Genomic DNA, 21,993 nt, shown 5'->3' with positions numbered 1-21,993 from the left:
AACAAAATGTCTTTTCCAATTTTCTTATCATCAATAGTCACATGCAGCTTCAGTCTGTATGATGTATTTTGTTGTACGAATGGTGATTCATGTATGATTTTCCGATTTCTTATCTACCGCCATGTATCTAAATCGATTGAGATTTTCCAACATCTTATCGTGATTTTCCAACCCGACTGCTTATGGGAAATTAACTTTTGGGATGCGTACATGACGTGCCTGGACAATCACTCGATAGAGAAGTGGATCAACGGCCGCATTCCCGCTGACAGATGCATGATACTTGATAACGTGCAATCATTGCATGCATGATGGCACGACGAGAGGGACGGTTTTGCCGTGAAGTTATATCATGTGAGCTGCAATTCCGATACCCCTAGTACCGCACATATCAGTACGATCGTGACTAGAAAGCTGCCATACTCGTAACGGTTGGTACAACAAATAGGCGCCGAGGCACTATCGAGATCTGACTGGAGCGTCTAACAAACAAGTTTATGATGCATACTGGCTCCTCTACAAGGTATGATAATTATACTGTATCAATCTTATGACTTTATGGCTTTGGCAAGTTCTTATCCACCCATTCACCTAGACTCTCCGTCTCCACACCCTTCTTGGCATTCCATGTATCTTTGAAATTCCAACTCACTACTACATTCCTAGCCCATATCAACCCATGTTTTGGTCCTAAATCATCTGGATCTGCCTTTCTCTTCTCTTCCAGCTCTTCTACCGTGGTCACTTTCTTATCCACCTTCCATCCTACCCTTTCGACTTGTTCGTACACATCTTCAAAAGTGGATGTATCACCTGCTATGAACACGACTCCCTGAGGAATATCCTCTGGATCATCAAGTACAATCTTAGAAGTGACTTGACCAATATCTTCTGCGGATGTGATGGTGACCGCGTTTGAATATTTACCCAGCGCATTGACCGTTGCATGTTTGTCATTGGGTGTGAGGTTGACAACGCCAAAGGAAGGGTGGAATAGGAAACTGGTGAATAAACCTGTAGATACAATTGTCCATTTTGTTTTACTTTGTGATCTAAGTAAATCCCTTACGTCCAACTGTTCATCAAATAACGGTTGACTTGAGCCTCGCCCTATCGTATCGTAATCCACACCAAACTGCCATGGGAAATAATGTTTCTCACCTGCTTCTAACACAGCTTTAGCTAGATCAATTTGAGATCCTGGACCACCTGCGAATCCCGTCGCTGAAATGACTACGTCGTACCCTTTCAACAGAGGTGATACTTCCGAGATTGGGCCAAAGATATCTCCGCGGATGATATTGACAGGGTAAGAGGAGAGATCAGTCTTGGACGAAGGGCGGAGTAAGACAGATACAGATGGTTTGGAAGGGTGAGAGGTAAATGATTGAATTGAGGAAAGATCAAGTTCACCTGCTCCGATGATGAGTATCTTGGGTGTCATTGTGTCTATTACGAGTAGTGTGTTTCTGTGAATACTTTGATGGAAGCTCTTTGTGTGGAACGATATGCATAATCCTGTCAACCAATACTCAATATTGTTATGAAATTCACCGGAATTACTCATAACAAGACCTTTACGTAACATGCCGTGTGTCTATCATACAATAGGATACCAGAGATAACCGGTACCAACAACGCTTTGATCAACATCCTTGAAACACTTCATCTCGTCGACCATCGCGGACTTCACCAAGTGATCACATCTGTCGATAAGAAACATTGATGGAGATGGATAAGCAAGATAGGAGATACTCGGAATAACCATATTACTTATTCAGCACCATCAACGGTTTCTAATCACCATCAACGATTGCTCATCATCATGTCACTGGTATCTCGACGACCGTCGTCTTTAGGAAGATATCGAGGGATTTCAGTAGTACAGCTTTGTCATGATGGCCACGGTCAATCAGGACGTCTAGTTGCCTATATAGCCGGCGGAAATTCTGAGTCGTCGGAATTCCCGATTGTTCCCTTTTGTGGTTCAGTGGTTACGACCGGCTACGTCTACCATTGTGACAAGCTTTGTCAGGATTGATGGTGATTATCAAGCAGAGTGATATGATTTCAAATATGTAGAGTAACGCTTCGTAAGCTAGTTTTAGAATTGTAAGGTATATAAGACAACTTGAAGTCCAACAAAGAACTAGTCTCTCCAGTGATCTAGTTCTCTTGTTTATCTTCAAGTTGTTCAAGTAGCAGTGCTAATTGAATGAACTGAGTTAATCTACCTGCCCTTACTAGCTGCAACGTACCGCCCCTAGTAAGTTAGAGTCATAGTTCCTCTCGTCGAGACAAGACAAGTTGTATTAGAGAAGGCTTCTTGAATTAGAAGCTGATTATTAAACCAAGTTAGAATATAGAGTCCAACGCTACAAGGTAGGTTGACTCATATTAACAAATATGCATACATGCATACTAGAGTTCAATCGGCGGCGCCGAGCCCGCCTGGAAGGGTTTAATGGTTGAACCGTTCAATGGCAAAACCTCCACTTTGACTGTCCACCATGTTCCAGCCATACCACGCTTAATGTATCTATCTCACACTAAGCCCTCATCTCAGTGCTCCCCCTGCCCTTTGCATGCTCAGTACCACCGGCGGCATACCGCTGGCGCGACGCCGCCGGAACTTGCCCTTGACCAAGGACAGAGCTAAAGACAAGACTACACAGTAAAGAAATAAGTGGGCGCTCATATAAGTTAGTTTCGAAAAACATGCAAAATCACCTTAAGCACACTCTACAAGTCCCCTTGCATGCATGTCAAAGTCAAATACAACCTAATGAGCTGCACCCTAAAGTTCTATACCAGTCTCACCGCTTTCAAACTGATGTGGGATGACAAATATGAGATACGGCTGGAAATTGCTGATGAAAAAAGGGGTTGCACTCAAAAGTTGTCAAGATGGCTGGAATGCATGCATAAAAGGGGGATATCGATGCTTCTGGCTGCGCTCTATCTGATGCACTTTGAATAAAAGCTCTAGCTATCTTGTGAGATGAGAAAGATGAGATCGAGATTTTGGGGGGAATGTCAATATTTAAACCTTTGTAGATATATACCCATAGACACCTGCACTGCCTTAGCTTCTCGAGGAATCTCCCTCCGCTCCGCTCCACTCCCTCCACTCCACCTCCACCCTCATCCTCATCCTGATCCACCTCCACATTCTCCACTATCATACTGTACCTGCTCGGCCTTGTCCCTCAAATGTCACAGAACCACAGAACAAGAATATGCATGAATAAGCCTCTAGCAGCTGCTATTGAGAATTTTTTCTCTTCTGCATATCAATCTGCTCCATAGGTCCGTACACTATTTCGAGATGTTTCTTTCTGTACCCCGTGATACTACCTACCAGCCAAATCAAGAACGTTTCCTGAGGCAGAAACTGTCCTACTATTCGCCTATACGAGCGGTATACGGGGAACTGCCAGATTGTTGCGTTGAATAAGCTATCTAGTATCCTACGTAAGAGAATCAGGCAGCTTACTTTCCGACTTGTTATCCACTCAGTTAAGAATGTACTTGCGCAGAATAATATACTCAACTACTCAGAATATAACAGATGTACAAGTCAGCTGGGAGACTACCTCGGGAGTGTAGGAGATATCTAGCTCACTGCAAAGCATGGTGCCCATACACACGCATCACCTCTCCTTGTCACTCCACTAGAATCCGATCCAGCCACTACGAACAGAGCTTGTGTAACCCAGAATAACTGCTCCGAAGCGAAATTGGGATGTCTCGAATATCGCCATATTCCCTTAGTCGGGAACCCAGGATGATGTGAAGGAGGGTAAACCGTAAGTTGAGGAAGTTTGCTCTTACTTTGGGTTGGTGAAGGTTGAGGTTGAGGTTGAGGGGGATGAACGAGTTTGTCTTTGGGTAAAGTCTTGATCAATTTATGTTTGGTAGATTGAAAATCGTACATTTGACTATCAGCTTTGCATTCCATAATCAGACATCCGATAGCTAGTAATGCTACTATCAGATCTGCAAGGTTTAATACGACTGTCCCACCAGGTGCAGAACTTCTGTACCTTGCCGGGAGATATGGTGATATGAAACCAAAGGATATACCATATCTGGATATCGAAGCTAGCTCGCTGGGAGGTAATGACATGATAGCGTATATCGGTAGACTAAGACTGAATAGTAATATCGGTTGAGCAATGGCGATGACGAATATGTGGACTAAACTGAATATCGGTCGGGGTACCAGTGATCGAAAGACTGTATATCGGTAGTCCTCCGATTTGAGGTTATAGAAATCCCGCTTGAGAGCGTGAGAGAGAAGTCTCATCGACCACAGGAGCTAAGTCAAAGAAATTTGTTCATCAATCAGCACGAGTCTAACCCTTTGATCGAGAAATACATACTTGTAATCCCCACATCAATCCAACTCTAGGTATGTTATGTCCATACACCGCTCCTTCGTCATTTACAAATACCCATATTACTAACAGCCCTGTACAGAATGGAGTGTAGAAAGGCCATAATCTGTCTACCCAGCTGACGTTTCCACTGATCAGTCCTAAGGTATAAATGACGGGTATAGATAGTATGGTGAATAGTAGAGGAGCGTGTAGAGGATGGGTGGTCGATGCAGAGACAAATGACGTCGAGGATGGGGCAGGATGAGTGGTAAGGTGCAGTAAGAGGGATGGAAAGAGGGATAGTACTGGTGTAGGGAGAAGAGGGATGTACGGTAAGATTGGCTTCAGGATGGGGATCAGGAGTTTTGCAGTGGCCATGGTGACGAAGATGCAACTCGCGTTTGAGGTATGGTCTGAATGCCACAATTCCTGTTGGTTCTTGCCAGACCACTAAGGCAAGCCTCCTTATCGGGGCTGATGAATCTGGAGATGGACTGGCTTGTGTGCGATGTCGCTTCCTTCTCTTGACGATGTTGACGATGATGGGCAATGGCAGTATGAGTGGTGATGTGATCGTCAGGGGTGGAGATCGTCGAGGTACCTTAAATGGGTACCCCACTTATGGCGCTGTACATCACCAGAAATGTTCGAGAGACAATGTCAAAAACACAAGATGCGTTATACAACTATACTTTATCTATCATCAAACTATCGAATTATATAGCATATCAAGATACCACAGCGAGATACAACTACTGCAGCATCGCGCAGGCATACAATACTGAAAAAGACGCAAAGGAGAACATCGATATACCCCCTCCAATACCGATTACACGTCCAAAATGTCAAAAGTAGCGACTGCTCAGCTGGTAGTGAGTCTACTATATCATCCACTGCCCGAATCTTTTGAAGGCAAGCTGATATCATGTCAACTCTTGCAGAAGATACTAGTCCCAGCTGGGCTTGCTAAACCTACACCTCCCGTTGGTCCGGCATTAGGTGCGAGGGGTGTGAAAGCCATGGATTTCTGTAAAGAATTGTGAGTGGAGTTCATGTCTTTCTCCCAGCTACAGAAAGATCAGATGAAGAAAGGGTATGAAAGGACCACACACTCCATGTCCATGCTCTTTAATCACCAATCAGCGACGTCGAAACAACAACCGTGATCTAGCTATCATGTGTAGCCGAGGGCTATTGCTAATCTTTCAATGTTAACCTCGTAGTAACGCCCGTACAGCAAACTACGTTCAATCCGTCCCCATACCCACCCTCATAACCATCTCCCCTGATCGTACATTCACTTTCGCGACACGTACACCGCCGGTATCGCACCTTATCAAGAAGACTTTAGGTCTGGAGAAAGGTTCAGGAGAAGCTATGGGTAAACCTACAGGATCGAAGTTGTCGTTGAAACATGTGTACGAGATAGCGAAGGTGAAAGCTCTAGATGAGGATTTGGCGGCTGTCGGGTTGGAGAGGATAGCAAAGGGTGTGTTAGGGACGGCGAGGAGTCTGGGCGTTGAGGTGGTGCCATAGATTGTAGGTTATGCATTGGTGATTATCATGTTCACTGTAAGATTGCTGGTTTGATTATGCCATGCCTGGATTGACTAACAAATGCCACTGAGGGTTGTGATGATTTGACGGTATACTGATAGAAAAAAGACAGCCAATAGGGGTGATTGATTGTAGGATATAGTGCCGTAGACTTCTGATGTCTGATGTCGGACATCAAATTTTTCGATGTCGTTGACATTCGATTCATGTCTTGATCGCTCAAGTTGAGTTTATCGGCCAAGACAACTGTACGTATAAGCTCTCATTTCCCCTCACTGTGATACTTTTACTTATCGCAAGAAGTGTTCGACATATTATGCAACACGCAATCGTCACTAACTGCACATCAATCCTCAAAAATTGGGTCGATATCTGTATTAACGGTATACGCAAAATCGCATCGTCAAGATCAATTGTATTGCATGATTGATTTATACTCATGCTCCCTTTATCTGATTCGTGTTCATCACTTGACTAGTTTATTTATTCAATGATTTCATTTTTAATTCTGGCCGTATCTATTTGATCTTTTTTGTTTATTTACCAAAACCGAAATTCTTTCTTGCCTGAGCAGCTTTTTCTTCTTCCTCCTCCTTTGTCAACTTCTTTGCTCTGGTAGGTACCCCCAAACCCTTGTAGACCGCTGGTCGGGCTTCGATGGTGTCCAACCATTTTTGAACATGAGGGAAAGGGGTTATGTCGATTCCTGACCATGCGTGGCTTCTGACCCATGGGAAGACTAGGCAAGTGACGGGTAGGATCAGTGTTTAGATTCATCGTCATTTCCCGATGACAAAACCAAAGAAAAAAAAAAAGAGGTTTGACAGCCAGCTCGGAAGAAAAGTTCATGCGGCTATATGAGTATCATACTCGAACCAACTCACCATTGATATCGGCCACACTATATTTCCCACCAACCAAAAAACCTTTACTTTCAGGTTTCTTCAATTGATCTTCCAATACGGAATACAACCTGGCAGTCTCATCTTGGTATCGCTTGATTCCATATGGGATCTTTTCAGGGGCGTATCGTCTATGAATTATAAGACATATCGTGAATTGTTCGGATTAGTACACGTCATATGAATGAATACTACTGCAAGAGTGTGTATGTTTGACTCACGCGAAATGGTTCGCCTGACCTTGCATAGGTCCAACACCACCATGAGCGAAGAAGATCCAACTCAAAACGTCTGATCTCAATTTAGGATCTTTAAAAGAGAATTTGTGATCTTTATCGTATCTCTCGATTAACCATAACAAGATACTGGCTGATTCCCAGACATTGTGTCCTCCGACGTTATCATCGACTAAAGCTGGGATACGTCCGTTTGGGTTTATAGCCAAGAATTCAGGTTTCTTCTGATCCGTCTCTGAGAATCTGATCGGGATGAAATCGTATACCAGTTGATCGTTTTCGGGGTAAGCCTCGTGGAGCTCTTCGAGTAAGATTGAAGGCTTGTGTCCGTTGGGTGTACCTACGGTGTATAGATGTAATTTGGGGACCAGGGAGGGGGAAGAGAATGATTCGGGTCTTTCAGCTGAGGGGAGTGATGACATTTTGATGGATGTAGTATGGATGGTCTTGGACGGCAGTGAGATAAGAGGTAGAATTCTTCTTGTAGATATCGATGGGAGTTGTCTGGGAAGGGTAGCACAATGTCTAATCATTGACTGGGATTGAAAAAGAGACATGAAAGTATTTGAGTGATTGAAAGATTGATAATCAATTTATAGCATTCTTAGATACAGGTGCTCGCATATGATCACATAATCAGACTAATGATATATGTCATCATGTTGCACAACTTGATAATATCAAATAACGGTATATCTACTTCACGCCTCCACCCTGACTCAGACCCGAACCCGAGAAGAGAGCTGATAAGAATAAGTCGACTAAGCCAACGGAATTGCCGTTGTGCTCGTACATAATCTCAGCTGGAATTGAATTGTACTAAAGCGGTCATGAAAAGTCATGTAAGTGAAGGAAGGTTTTGGAATGTGATGGGATTGACATGCAACTTGATTCGCGTTCAACGATAATGCCATCAACTGACCTTCGTCATCGTCATTCAATCACCGCTGCCATTGGATCTCACACAGTCAGAATCCTCTGAGTATCGTAAATGTGTTACAGTCCTACCTCCCGGGGAGTGAAGTGGGTTGCGACGGCATACTGCAGCCAGCATTGATTGATAATGAGGTTATATGGTATAGGTCAACTCGAAGCTTTCAAGTGATGTGATCCGGAAACTCCGGATGGAAGTGTCATCATCGGGCTACACCGATGTTCCAAAGGATGGTAGGGAGTGTGCTAGACGATGCCGCTGCCACACCTAAGGTGGTACAATAGTACTGACGACCTATCTCACATATTGACTTGTCGCCAGCGAAGTGAGATGACAACTTAAGTCAAGAAGATGGGAAACACAAGAAATGAATTTGCACTACCAACACCATTAGATCTCTGGATGATATCGTTTTCGAAGCAGGATTGCAGACAAAGTCATAGCGATACTGTTATTCATATCACATACTGAAAAAGAAAAAAAAAGTCATGACACTAACCCCGAAAAAAGAATGGTAGACCGGAAATCCAACAAAAAATCATCTAATTAAAGAGATTTGACATCCTTTTTCTCAAAAAGCTCGTGATCAAACTTCCTTTTTACCCCTTCGACCGCATGCGCTACGATACTACGATGCTACGTTTACCAACCGCCCGAAGCGTCTTGAGCGGGCTCGGCGGTCCAGTCACCTGAGGTAGGTTCGGCAGACCAGTCGAGGGCTGAGTGAAAAAATCGAATGGTCAGCATTGGTATCCTGACATTTCAAAATATCTATAGTCATAGAGAATCGATTACTCACCTTGGTCGGTGGGTTGAGCAGCAAGGACGGCATCAGCGGCGTTTCCAGCATCCCATTCTTGAGCTACACCAGTAGCAGCGGCGGAAGCGGCGGCATCGGCATCGGCACCCTCGGCATCAGCTTGGGCAGCGGCCTTCTCGGCGGCCTCTCGTTCGATCTCCTCAGGGTCTCTGTAGAAGAACAAGTCGGGGAGGGTCTCCCATCCGGAAGGACCGGTAGGACCTCTTGGGACTTGTCCCTTCAATCGGAGGACTTCTCGACAGAGCAAGTACCAGAGTAAACCGACAGAGTGTCTGGATTTGTTGTTTCCTGGGATAGCAATGTCGACGAATTTGAGGGAAGCATCGGTGTCGCAGAAGGCGATAACTCTGTAGGAATAGCAACATCATCAGTATTTGTACAACTCCCCAATATTCACATGGAATTCCTCCCGAGTTTATATATTTCTGAAAAAAAAACAATAGTGAGAGAGGTAACACTCACGGGATGTTGACGTAAGCAGCCTCTCGGATGGCTTGGTGGTCAACTCTTGGGTCGGTAACGATGATGACTCGGGGTTCCTTGAAAGATCGAGTGATGTAGTTGGTGAAAGAACCAGGGGTGAATCGACCAGCGATAGCTTGAGCACCGGTGAATTTACCGAACTTGAGGACGGCTCGGTGACCATAAGGTCTAGCAGAGATCACACAGATATCGTTGGGGTTTTCAATGGTAGCGAGAACTCGGGCAGCGAGTACGAGCTTTTCCCAGGTCTTACCAACGTTAAGAACGTGGATACCTATTCACAGTACAACAAGATTAATTGCCATTCTTCTCTGATGCATTCCACATCTGATAATCTCATCTCCTCCTCTTGACTTTCGATTCCTCCATCAAACATGGTCCACCATCCATCATTCGAATCCTCGTCCACTACCTCCTGCTTCCTCTTCCTCACGAACGATTCCTCTAGATGACAGATGCGAAAGCGAAAACCCACCATCAGCTCGTCTTTTCCAGACGTATGGTTCCATAGTCTTATCACAGTTCTTGGTACCGAGGTGGGCTTGAGCAGCCAAGAGGAGTTGGATATCCTCTTCGGTAGCTTGAAGGGCTTTAGGAAGTCTGTCGGTGGACATTTTGATGGATGTTGGTTTTGTTGGGGTTTACTTGAAGGTAAAGAAGTCGTGTTTTCGGGGCTTGCAAATTTGCAGCAGATATCTACGTTGAGATACTGAGATGAGAATGTTCTACCGCAAACCGAAGTAGAATTTTAATGATGAGGAGAGGGAGAGGAACAACGAAGAAGAGGAGGAATCAAGATAGATGATTGACTGGAATGCAAGCGGAACAGAGGGGGAACCAAAGCATGCATTGCAATGAAAACGTGAAAATCTTATATCCGACAATATTCGCCAACTTGTGCCACATGCAACCTCCTAACGCCGACGAGGGTTAGTTCCGGCTCAGTCAGTCGTCAAGCGGAGATGTCCACTTGACTTGTCAATTGTCATTAGGGGGGCTCGGCAAGTAAAAGTGTAATAGCGTCATTTAGAAAAATATGGTACAAGTCGTAATCCCCCTGACCTTTCCGTACATCAATTCACCGTAGTCTGCTGTGTGATCTACCTAAGATTAGTTACCATAACAAGCAATTTCACTCGTGGGAGAACACGCCGTACCTGATCAAAATGGAAGTGGGGGGAAAGAGTGAGCCTGACAACTACTCATGCACAGTACGTACTACAATCACAGTGAATGGCCCAGTCCCATTTGATTCCGTCATCAATCATCCCCTCTAGTGTCTGGTGTCATTCAGTGATGCTGTTGTTTTCCATCTGCTCTGACTCGCCACCGGCCCATACATCAGTACTGCTTTTCTCACTGTTATAACCAACATACGCCGTCAAAAATAATATAGCATACTCACTCACAGCACAAATTCAAACACGAACACACCCACTACATCACAGCCAACACAAGGAGACATAGACAAACCCCTTTGGTCAGCTTAGAGGGCAAGACTGAGGGAGATCACAACTGGGAAAGAAGGAGCCATCCGGGTACCGCCGGTGAGGTGAGTTAGAATCGACTTTGTCCGAGAAAGCGATGTCATTGACGACGAAGCTATGCATGATACCAATACTGATGATACTGAGTCGGTGCATCAACAGACAGATCGACAAAGTGTGGTTCCGACGTCGTAGAAAACGTAGAAAGAAATTTACACCTTACACTCGACACTCAGTTATACCCTAAAAGAAACAATACTCACATCTGATCCCATTCCGTTCTTTTGGACAAACGCATCAACGGCATACACGATATCTTCTCCATAGCTAATACCAACGTTTTCAAGATATCGTCAAAATGTCCTCATTCATTGTTGTAGCTCTCATCAAGTCCGAAACAGCTCTCGAAGCTAGATGTTAATTCACGTTTATACCCATTTGCCACTCGACTCAACAAAATCACAGGACACCTATCACAACGGACGGGACAATCAACAACAACAACAATCAACTCCACCATCATTTGATTCTCCACAGCATTGTTTCGGTTCGATTCTGATACCTCAATTTTGGGTCATACACATACAAGTGGTATAATACGGTTTTTACTGGTCTGGTCGCCATCGTCTTTCGGTCAATCGATATCACATATAAACGGTTTGCATCTCTTATCATAATCTTAAACAGGACTCAGAGAGGGGATCTTCGGTTCAACTGTACATCTCCCATAGCTCTCTAACGCTGCACTACCACCTACTCATCACTATCGCGATAATCCTTTTATCAGTGAATCATTTGCCTCGGCGCACAATCTTACCTCAACCTCATTCACGGCTGTCCATCCCACCCTCCTTTTACCTTTACCACCACGTTCGACTCTACCGAGCATCATCAAAGGAAATTCTCTTATAGCGGATCATTCCCCTTATCATTCATATCTATATAACCATATCCACTAAAAATCGAGTTAAGGCTGTTCAATCACAATCGCCACTCGAGTGATTTACGTTTTTTCGATCTAGTTTGGTACACAATCACCGTGTGTACATTCTTTCGATAACAGCAATAGGGCGCGAAGAAAACGGAGGCTTCATTTCCATCTCCTCGACTAATCATAGCCATTAATCGCCACCGCACTTCTTCGCCACCCTCCCCTCTTCCTCACCGACTCTTTTCATAACGTAACAGATATCATGTCGAGGGCAGCGACTGCTACTCCCCCACCTCAGACGTATTTCCCGCAGCGGAATGCTACTCCGACTATGCGACATTGCGCCGCACCTACCGTTACTGCTGCTCATTTCGCCAATCGAGGGTATCAACATCAACCGCATAAAAGGAAATCTAAAAATCTGCCTCATTCAGGTAACACCACCAACAGCAGCCCTCTCAAAAAGCCTTCTACACCTGTAGAGAATGGAGAAGCTCTTGGATTATCGTTTGAGGATCTTGGTGCCACAGCCGTGGAGTACGATCAACCGCCACAACCGCCTACAATTTCGAGGCAGAACTCGGTAGCGTCGTACTCTTCTTCCGCTTCCATGGACAGCTTCCAGTCGTCTCGTCCAGAGGTCTTCACCAGTGAACCATCAACATACGGACAGAGTAGTGGGTCGGAAACCGGTCGATCAACTCCGACGAATGCATCAATATCAAGCTCAGTATCTCGAGCGCCTACACAACTCCTCACACCAGTCGCCTCCGAAGCTTCATTTTTTATTGCCCATACCCCTCAGGAACAACAGGATGTTGCCGCCCAACAAGCTGCTCGAGGGTCATGGATGGGCAAAATGGCCATGGCTGTCGTCAATACTGGTATGAGCATGGGTATTCCTTTCGGTCAACACGCCAAAAAGGATTCCGCTGTTATCCTACCACAATCAGTTGAACCTATTGCCCAACCAGTTGTTGAACCTGCTCCGACACCTGCCCCCATCGCTGTTCCATCTGGATACAGTATCCCAAAACCATCAATCGAAGAGCTCTCAACCCTTTCGCCCGAACAGCGATTGGTGAGGCAAAGGGAATGGGCTGAGGCTGAGAATCGCAAAGTCACTGAATGCGCTCGATTGTGCTCCCAGTGGCCTCAAAGCGGGTATAACATGTCGAAGCATGGTCCAAATGGCTTGAACTGCTACTACCAGCCTCAATCGTTTGCCAATCCTCAACATGTCGCTGGCGTTATGCAACGTCAAGCGGAACTCGAACGTTACTTGGCCATCAATTCGATGATGTTCTTCTCCTGCCAACGGGAAAGGGATTTGCACCGAGATTCCAGCTCGGACGATGACAATGATACTGATCCGTCTTCTTACGAATCTTCTCAACCCTCACCATCAACTTCGATGTCTCTTTCTGTTGATGACGCTATGGCCAAACAGGAGGCAGATATCCGAGCTGCCATGTCCTCGCCGATCATCTCCGTTGCCAACCTACCCAACGGAACTCAAGTTCCTGCGCCACTCTTGCTTTCACCCAAATCAGTCAAGGGTGCTAGGAGTCTCCCCGAGTTGGACGCGCTGGCTCGGTCAATGATCTTGTCGAAAGATGATTCCGCTGAATCCGCCATGGATATCGACCAATCTGAATCTGGCTCTTTGGCTGGCTCGACTGATCTCAGTGAATCTGGTTCATCGTTCAGTCGACCCTCTAGAGCTCAGTCATGTGGAGCCAAGCGACCTTCTACAGCTGAAGGCTTCGAAGAGGAAAAGCGAAGGAAAGTAGATGAAGCTATGGTAGTTGAAGAAGCTGTCGAAACCGGAGTGATTGCTCCACCGCCTTCCGTCAAGTCTTCTCCTAACAACAGGATGTCATCTTCTGTTCCTGATCTAAACAAAGCTAAAGCTGCCGCCGCCGCTGCTCAAGCTCCTCCGGCTGTATTTGGCGTAGTAGTCAAAACATCTGATACACACCCGATCATCATTTCCCCATTCTTCCCCTCGGATCTCTTACCGATCTTGACCAAACATATGGTCATGCCTCCTCCAACGGGACCTTTTTCTCAAACTCACCTGCTACTAGCATCGAAAATCGACGTGCCATCGTTGTTGTTGTCTTACGTCCCACCTACACCTAATCCAGCTATTATACCTAGTCCTGTTAATAATCATTTTGGTCAACAGCAGACTGATCGAAAAGTCGTTGGGAATCTGTTGTTAAGCAGTTGTCCGGGTAAAAGACTGAGACTTGATGGACCTAGTAGAGGTAGAGGACCCGTCTGTAGGGATTTGGCCACGGATCTAAGGAGGATCAAGTCAGAAGGTGTGGGATGTCTTGTCTGGTAAGTGGTTCTTTTCCGCATTAAATATACCAATAGCAACACTCGCTAATACACCATTTTCCTTTGTTTTGCTTGTTCTTTTTTCTGGTGTATGATGCATACAATACAGCTGTCTGGATGATCCTGAACTTGCTCTGCTCGGTGTACCATGGGAGACTTACCGTGAGATCGCCAACGAGATCGGTCTCGATGTGATTCGGTGTGTTTTGTTTTCTCTTGCCTCTTCTGCGTTTTGTCTTGTTATCCTTTACTTACGATGTGCGTGTGCTTGTGTCGGTGTCGCATTGGCAGATTACCTATGCCTGATGGATTCACACCTGTGAACATCGGATTATTTGATTCTCAAATCACTTTGATCGCTACCAAATACTCTCTCCAGGGTGTCAACGTCTTGGTCCATTGTCGAGGTCAGTGTGATGTGTGATCATGACCACAATGTTTTGAACATTTGTACTGACCAGTGCGGATTTGTGGTTTGATATCGTTCAGGCGGAGTAGGCAGAGCGGGTCTAACAGCTTGTGCATGGGCGATCAAAATGGGTTTTGTACAACCTCATCCATCTCTTTTGTTGGTTGAATCAGCTTCTACCCAGAAGAACAAGAACGAACCATTGCCACAGGAACTGGAACATCAGATAGTGATGAGTGTAGTGGAGAGGGTGATAGCTATGATACGATCTAGAAGAGGATTGAAGGCTATCGAAAGTTTCGAACAGGTTCAGTTCTTGGCTAGGTATGTTGGCTGGCTAAGGAAGGAGGTTAGAGGGTGTTAGAGTCTAGTTCAAGTCAAGCACAGTGGGCGAATTATATCACCACGGTATGATTTGGTGATTGAATCGTCTCGATCTCTGAGCATCATCATCACGGGCGCATACTCATGAAAAAGGAAAGTTTCAATATCTTTCGTCGCCTATTTTATCACTGAAACGAAATGTTATTGGAAAAACAATCAAAAGACACATGTTACCACGCAAAAATGAAATATTGTATAACGTATGGTACTACTTATACAGATGTATATGATAGAGAGAGAGAGAGTCTACTCGTAGTTGTAGGAGAGAGAAAATGAGAGGAGAGGTAGGATTAAATCGAGTCTTATCTCAATGTAACGATGATCAAATGCATATCTACATGTCTTCCAGATTAGCCTTCGATAACATGTATCGCCAACGTTTTGCACTGTACAAGTCAGATGAATTGCTTGGACTACTCCCCCAAGTCAACCACCAGCTGTTTGTTGTCAGTATAGTCAATCTCATTGATTCATTCTTTTACTGCTTGATTGATGCGATATCATGCCTGTTTCTATCAAACGATTTGGACGATTCAGCGACTGGGTGAGTGAGCATTGTGCAGTATGACTCATGGTCACTGTGGGTACCATGTCGGCGTCCTGTTCTATTGTGCTAATTGGCCTGCAGCAGTACATTCGACTGCTGATGGTTGTATACGGACAGCACTTGTTCATCGTAATAGGTCGTTTACATCGTTTTATTATATCATTAATCATACAAATGTTACAATCTTAGATCATCCAGTTGGTATCCAGGATCGATTATCCCCAAGCTTGGGTATTACTACATTCACCCAAACGTTTTCACATTTTCACGTTAGCATCTCCTTACTCCACGCACAGATTCAGATTCAGATTCAGATTGGTAAAATGAAACGTATTCGATATTCGAAATTTTATGATATTAGTAAATACGGCATGATCACTCACCTATAGTTCACTATCAGATGACCCTCCGTCCCGAAACATTTATAGAGGTTTCCTACTGTATCGTCCGGTGCCGGAGCGAAGGCGGCGTTGATGTACGTGAACTGCAGTTGTGAGGCAACAAGATTATCCGATTGATGTTAGCGAAGGTCTCACAGATCTATCTTACCTTTGGGGTTGAATGAACGTCGCAAGAAGGGGTTTGATATTCTACTTGAGTCAACTTACCAAGGCCTCTTCCTTCTTCATGCCCAACTGCTGTCTCAGAAACAGTATGACAGCTTGGAATTTATGTCCTGCAGTAGCTTTGAACACGTTGTTCTTCATTATCGGAGCTGAACCTATCGCTTTGAATCGGACGACGACTGTTCGTAGATAAGGAAGATGAGATGAGATGAGATGAGATGAGATGAGATGAGATGAGATGAAGAAGGATTATCTATAGAGTCAGCACGGCACAGATCTGACAAAGTAAGGGCGATTATTGACCCACCCTTTGACGCATCTTTCTTCTTGTAATGCTCTAATGCCTCCAAAGCTGTGGGCTGAGTGACGATGGAGTTGGCCATCATCGTTTCTAATTAAGGTAATGGGTGTTGGTCAGCCTAGATGAATGATGCAAGTTGAAAGCGATGTAAATCAAGGAAGGGCATTTGCGCAACACGTACCTGCTGAAGGAGGTTGGATAGCAGGTGAGAGTAGATCCGGTGTGGGTATTGACATGTTTGGTGTCATTGATAGGATGCGAGGATGTGGTGATGCGAGAGGAAGAGCAGAAGGATGTTGACAGGGAGCAGCGAGTGATCGGATGATGGTTCAGGATGGATAGATGTCATAACCGGAAAGAAATCTATACAATACCACTCGAGATGTAAATCCATGCCTCATCTTCATCCTCTCTCTTCATCTTTCATAACTACTTTGTATTCAACTTCATCTCACTTAATATACATAGAGAAGCACGTCTATCGTAAAATCAATCATGTCAGAGAACAACAACGGCAGCAACAACAAGCAGGATGACCCGACTAATAATCCACTTTTCGGTGCTCCTCCCCCTTCATCCACTCCCACGACAGACTCACTTGCCTCACGACCAACTGTTAGCCAAGGTGGTCCTTCTACCAATGACAGCTTCCAAGCTACCACCGATCCTTTATTTGGAGCTTCACCACCTCAAGATGAACAATTGACGACGTCGATACCGACACCAACACAATACCATCAGCCGATAAGAAGGGAATTGAGGTTATATCATCCCCCTAGACCTGTGAGTAATATGCATCCTTCCGCAGGATTATAGCTCGACATGCTCGACGATAATCTTTGTCTCGCCATCAACGTGACCCGTAATTGTGCTGTAAATTGAAATTGACTGTTGGCCTTTCATTTCACAGGCCTCACCATCCAGAACCCTACTCTTCATCCGTCGACTCACTTACATCCTCTCCATCCTCCTCGGTCTGTCCTCAGCCGTAGCTGGAATATGGTCAATATTCATCCTCCCCTTACTCCATTCTTCCTTCTCAGCTCGAAAGGCTCTGGTGGTCCAGCAGACTGAACGAGTCAATAACCTTTTAGAGGGAATAAGGAAACTCAGGGCATTAGGATTGTATCCTAAGTCTAATCATACTGAGATAGACGTAGAGGATGGAGGGAACGGGCACGGGGAGGATAAGAGGGAAGAAGCCAGTTTGAAAGAAATCTCATCAAGTATATCATCACTTCATTCCGAACCGTCGACAATTCAACGTGCCAATGACGAAATTGACGAGATCATTCCTATCACCCCATTAACAAGGTTGATATCGAAATTAAAGATCTTGTCATCTTCGATGGACGCTACGTCAACTACTAGATTATCTGTAATATCGACTTTGGAGGGATATACTTCTTCTATTCATCATCAGTTGTTCTTATCTCGTTCGACCACAGGAGGGATGAGCAGTTATGGTGTGAATATGAATTCGCTTTCTAACCATCTGAACCAAGATAAGAATCAGAGTAGAGATGTGATAGGAGGGACAGGGGAAGAATGGGATAATACGAGGAAAGAGATTAGGGCTATCAAAGGTTTATTATTGAATAGAAGACAGTTTGTAGCTAGTAAATGAGAAAGGGGATAGGTATGGATCCTGTATATTGTATGAATCGGTGTGATTAAGAGAAATACATGCCGATTGTCATGGTAATCATGACAAATGGAGGAGCTAAGGAGAGACAGTACTGACTGAGCATTTAGATCAATTCAACCGTTTGATTTGATCGATGCCTCATGAAATGACAAGATGCTGTGCATGTCAGTGATGATAGCTAAAGAGTACAAGGTGATGTGATAAGATGTGATAGATCATACAGTACAACAAGATCAATTCAAAAAAAAACTTTGAGAAAGGTCGACCAAATCCCAACACACCCAATGTATAACAAGGTCTCGGAATGAAATGCGTGATACCGACAAATGACTCTTATTCTTCTTCTTCCCCCTCAGCTTCTTCGCCATTGGCCAGACTATCCATCAACTACATAACCAGTACTCACTGCCATCAGCCTGTCATTCAAGGGCCGAGACAATTGCGCGACGACTTACCATCATAGCGAACTCATCTTGTTCTGCACCTTCCGTACCTTCGGTCTCAGCTACACTCTGCTCATCCACATCTTTCTCTTCTTCTTCTCCCCGCGTGACGACTGGTACATGACTATCATCTGTCTTTCCTGTTCCTTGTCCTTTATCTTTGCCCTTGTCTTTATACTGGAATCGATTCTCTGCAGGTATCTGATCATTTTCAGTGGCAGCTTCAAGCAACAACGGTTTACGTCTTTTGGCAGGTTGATCATCTGGGCTAAACACGTCAGAGCGAAGAAAAGTCAATATGCCATTCCCATTTTTACATGCATTGTTGTTCAAGTTTTCAGGATCGAGACTTACTCAGTAGGCGATGGATCTTTGAAATCCTCCAAAGGCAAACTCTCTTCGTCCGCATATCTCACTCTCTTCTTGCTAGGCGTTGAGGGGGCACTGAAAATGAACCAAGCAAAATGTTAGAGAATCGAATATGATACGTCTTCGTCGCAAGGTGAACTTACGTATTAATAGATCTGACACTACCACTATCTGTCCCATACCCTTCATCATCATCATCTTCAGCCATGAATGCGTCCCACTCGGCATCTGCACCTTCGTCCCACCCTTTTCCCACTTGAGCATCATCGTCCATATCTTCATATTCCCCTTCTTCCTCTGTCGGACCATCTAATCCATCATCTGCACTATCCTTTTTCTCTTTTTGGTCGATATTATCCACGTTCTGGACCAAGGATGATTCCCCATTACTCCCATTTCGATTCGTATTCTCAAGTACCTCAGCTACTAAGACTGGTGTAATAGGATCCGACCGTTGCTTCTCCTTCTGCGCGAAATACTTGTTTTCGTCCTGCCTATTCCACAATGCTATACTATCCCAAAACCAATTCGCCCAGACTATCTTAACGTCAGGTATTCTACTGGATTTATAAGTCTTCTCCGTATTGAGCGTAGCAGTGACACAATGGGTTATGCGTGGGTGAACGGATAGAGAACAGAGAGCTCCAAACGTTTCGGCAGTCTGCCATATCTCGGTTCTATGAGATTGATTTCATCAGTAGACAATCAGTGAAGAGATCGAGGTGGCTAATAGAGACTATATATGGAAAAAAGTAATTACGTCTCAGGATTAACAGCTTGAGGTATCAAGCCGCTGAATACTAGGTTGCACCCTTCCAACACTTTGGATTTTAGCTCGGGAATGATGAACTATCACATGTGAATACGTCAGCTGATCAAACGAGATGAACTGTCGCAGAAGAAGAAGCTGACCTCGACATCGCAACTCATAGGTAGAGATGTGCTCGGATCCCACGATTCGAGAGAATCAAATGCTCGGTAGAATCGGTGATGGATCTCAGTGAGGATCTAAACACTAGTCAGCTGCCGGGACTGAATTGCCACGAGACTCAAGCAGCTCACATCGGTCACTCTGAGCAGCTCGTAATCATTTGGATTCAACAGTGGTTTCTTAGCTCTAGGTGGTGTTGATGGTATCGTAGGGCTCAGTGTACTTTCGCTCGCGCCTTCGTTTTGTTCCACTTCAACATCAGGAGCTGTCTGCCCCGTTGGAGCACCATCCACTTCGTCGGTTTCGGACTTTGCACCGATCGGAAAAACGTCTACTTTGTCCCTTTCGCCATCCGGCTGGATGTCATGCTCCAACTTTTCCTGCATCTTAGCCAACGGTCTGCTCTCACTGAGATCATCGAGTAATTTCGCTTTCAACAACAAACCATCTTCGATCGACGGTACATCTTCAGGGGTAGCTGGTGGTGGAGTCGACAGATCAGATGAGGAAGCGGGCGATGAAGCGGCTGTCGGAGAGGTGGCAGTGGATGAGGGCGATGGGGTGGATTTATTTTTGGGCAGGAAGGATGAGTTGATATCTCCGATTCCAAGGAAAAAGTCGTCTGGGTGATGTATATGGGTGAGCACAGGTTGAAGGCCATCATCCGATGTCATGCGATAGCATGTGGGTTCGGTATGAATAGCGCGATGCGTTATACTCACACGGTACGACCTTTACCAGATTCGGACAATCCGCCCAAACATCCGACCTATCATCTATCACTACCACCATGGACGTATCAGTCGGGAACAGCCTTTTAAGATTTTTCGAGCTGAAACCTGTTATTGGGATCATCAAATCAGCTTCCCTTCCACAATCGATGATTCTGAAATACAAGAGGTAGCTTACTTCCACTCTCGTCCCTACTCAATATCCTCCCTGCAAAGATCTTACCGTCGGGATCAATGACATTGCAAATCGCATCGGCGTACGACCTCGTTCCCATAGTGTATACGTGCATCTCGTACAGCTCTGACATCTCATCGAGAAATTTCTGTAATCCGGGTCTGAACCCGAGTTATTCCATTCGATGTGTCAGCTACGATTCAACGTGTTTGAGGCCATGGCAGATACAGTACAGCTGAACTGACCTTGGTTTAGTAAAATACCATCGACCTTGCATCTGTATCATCTTCTCCTGACCGGGCTTGATCTTGGGTTTGACATAACCCGGTGGAAGGTCATCGGCAATTTGGAATCTCGCTACATCCTTGAGAGCATCGGTATTGGGATTCCGTTCTCTTTCTCTTGGTGGAGAAGGCGGGAGTTGAGGTAGGGTGGCATTGGCGTTATGAGGAGATGTAGGTGGGGTAGTGTTGATTTTGTCATTTGCATCGGGAGGTAAGGCAGGGGGAGTGGTAGAACGTTGATCCTGGGGTTGTTGAGGTGATGCAGATTCCGTTTCGCGATTATACTGATCGATCTCGTCCATCCATTCTGCTACTGTTGGATCGACAGTGGTATGGATGATAGTTTGATCTAGGTCAACGATTAATGATAGTTTACGTGAGGATAGAAGCGCATCTCGAGTTAGGTTATCTAATCGGTGTGCTTCCTGTCACCCCAATTATACATATCAGCTCATTAAGACCAGGACAAAGCTGCTGGATGATGAGCTGAGACGTACGTTCTTGGATACTGTCACACCCATCGAGTCGTGGGTCACTTCGAATCCTCTTGAAGGTCCAGCCTGATTCGAACTACTTGCTTGAGCAGGTACAGAGAGATAGTCGTCCCTTTATACAGTCGTTGAATGAGCTTATCTTTCATGTAATGAGATATGGATCATTTAGCTCACTCTGTGAGGTCTGCACCGCATACCCCACACATTCCGTGTAATTGAACAGGATGCGAGCACGGCTGATGGACGTTCAGGAGTGGTTGACTACAGTCCTAGTTCAGCTAACGGATTTCGCAGACGTGGAAGATTGGGAGCTTACCTCGATTGTCTTCTTTCGATCCTCACTCCCACTTTGATCCAGCCCTCCCATCCTGCTACCTCACCATCAACTAAACAATCCCAAGTGCCCGAACCATCATCGCCTTCAATCTCGCCTTTGGATATATCTGCTCTTCGACCTTCTTTCTGCCTCTTCGATATAGCCTCGCGCTGCTCTTTGGACATGAAGGAATATTCCAGTAGAGGACTACCCCTCTTGACGGAGTTACCTGGCGCGACGAGCAGTCGGGTGATGGCGATTGGGTAAGGGAGAGTAGGGGGTAGGGAAAGTTGGGTCGGGGGGTCGGACATTAT

General features: G+C 45.2%; 9 protein-coding genes across 9 annotated transcripts; 3 read left to right on the top strand and 6 right to left on the bottom strand.

Moving 5' to 3' along the window:
• Window positions 1-556: 556 nt before the first annotated feature.
• Window positions 557-1,444, bottom strand: I203_103648 (uncharacterized protein; the record flags this gene model as incomplete). Its single annotated transcript, XM_019147555.1, has 1 exon — window positions 557-1,444. One exon carries the CDS (start codon window positions 1,442-1,444, stop codon window positions 557-559), a length of 888 nt encoding a protein of 295 aa, XP_019003220.1.
• A 1,821-nt stretch (window positions 1,445-3,265) lies between these two features.
• I203_103647 (uncharacterized protein) lies at window positions 3,266-4,760 on the bottom strand (the record flags this gene model as incomplete). Its single annotated transcript, XM_019147556.1, has 4 exons — window positions 3,266-3,433; window positions 3,497-3,553; window positions 3,626-4,321; window positions 4,386-4,760. The coding sequence occupies 4 exons, from the start codon at window positions 4,758-4,760 to the stop codon at window positions 3,266-3,268; spliced, it is 1,296 nt and encodes a 431-aa protein (XP_019003221.1).
• Window positions 4,761-5,224: 464 nt separating this feature from the next.
• Window positions 5,225-5,918, top strand: I203_103646 (mitochondrial 54S ribosomal protein uL11m; the record flags this gene model as incomplete). Its single annotated transcript, XM_019147557.1, has 3 exons — window positions 5,225-5,254; window positions 5,324-5,421; window positions 5,606-5,918. The coding sequence occupies 3 exons, from the start codon at window positions 5,225-5,227 to the stop codon at window positions 5,916-5,918; spliced, it is 441 nt and encodes a 146-aa protein (XP_019003222.1).
• Window positions 5,919-6,475: 557 nt separating this feature from the next.
• Window positions 6,476-7,499, bottom strand: I203_103645 (uncharacterized protein; the record flags this gene model as incomplete). Its single annotated transcript, XM_019147558.1, has 3 exons — window positions 6,476-6,678; window positions 6,824-6,972; window positions 7,063-7,499. The coding sequence occupies 3 exons, from the start codon at window positions 7,497-7,499 to the stop codon at window positions 6,476-6,478; spliced, it is 789 nt and encodes a 262-aa protein (XP_019003223.1).
• Window positions 7,500-8,653: 1,154 nt separating this feature from the next.
• Window positions 8,654-9,928, bottom strand: I203_103644 (40S ribosomal protein uS2; the record flags this gene model as incomplete). The annotated part of the gene is made up of 4 exons (XM_019147559.1): window positions 8,654-8,730; window positions 8,811-9,178; window positions 9,294-9,588; window positions 9,790-9,928. The coding sequence occupies 4 exons, from the start codon at window positions 9,926-9,928 to the stop codon at window positions 8,654-8,656; spliced, it is 879 nt and encodes a 292-aa protein (XP_019003224.1).
• A 2,066-nt stretch (window positions 9,929-11,994) lies between these two features.
• I203_103643 (uncharacterized protein) lies at window positions 11,995-14,854 on the top strand (the record flags this gene model as incomplete). Its single annotated transcript, XM_019147560.1, has 4 exons — window positions 11,995-14,081; window positions 14,191-14,280; window positions 14,373-14,488; window positions 14,571-14,854. 4 exons carry the CDS (start codon window positions 11,995-11,997, stop codon window positions 14,852-14,854), a joined length of 2,577 nt encoding a protein of 858 aa, XP_019003225.1.
• A 782-nt stretch (window positions 14,855-15,636) lies between these two features.
• I203_103642 (ubiquitin-like protein ATG12) lies at window positions 15,637-16,524 on the bottom strand (the record flags this gene model as incomplete). The annotated part of the gene is made up of 5 exons (XM_019147561.2): window positions 15,637-15,658; window positions 15,805-15,905; window positions 16,030-16,166; window positions 16,295-16,378; window positions 16,470-16,524. 5 exons carry the CDS (start codon window positions 16,522-16,524, stop codon window positions 15,637-15,639), a joined length of 399 nt encoding a protein of 132 aa, XP_019003226.2.
• Window positions 16,525-16,783: 259 nt separating this feature from the next.
• I203_103641 (uncharacterized protein) lies at window positions 16,784-17,915 on the top strand (the record flags this gene model as incomplete). The annotated part of the gene is made up of 2 exons (XM_019147562.1): window positions 16,784-17,071; window positions 17,199-17,915. 2 exons carry the CDS (start codon window positions 16,784-16,786, stop codon window positions 17,913-17,915), a joined length of 1,005 nt encoding a protein of 334 aa, XP_019003227.1.
• Window positions 17,916-18,269: 354 nt separating this feature from the next.
• Window positions 18,270-21,990, bottom strand: I203_103640 (uncharacterized protein; the record flags this gene model as incomplete). Its single annotated transcript, XM_019147563.1, has 13 exons — window positions 18,270-18,323; window positions 18,392-18,647; window positions 18,734-18,823; window positions 18,892-19,425; window positions 19,509-19,597; window positions 19,661-19,756; window positions 19,811-20,301; window positions 20,402-20,518; window positions 20,589-20,746; window positions 20,831-21,294; window positions 21,367-21,475; window positions 21,538-21,624; window positions 21,680-21,990. The coding sequence occupies 13 exons, from the start codon at window positions 21,988-21,990 to the stop codon at window positions 18,270-18,272; spliced, it is 2,856 nt and encodes a 951-aa protein (XP_019003228.1).
• Window positions 21,991-21,993: the final 3 nt, after the last annotated feature.

Source organism: Kwoniella mangroviensis (genome assembly GCF_000507465.2).
Source record: "Kwoniella mangroviensis CBS 8507 chromosome 1 map unlocalized Ctg01, whole genome shotgun sequence".
Lineage (NCBI taxonomy): Eukaryota > Fungi > Basidiomycota > Tremellomycetes > Tremellales > Cryptococcaceae > Kwoniella > Kwoniella mangrovensis.
The sequence above is the reverse complement of the archived record's forward strand: the minus strand, read 5'-3'. Positions and strand labels throughout refer to the sequence as shown.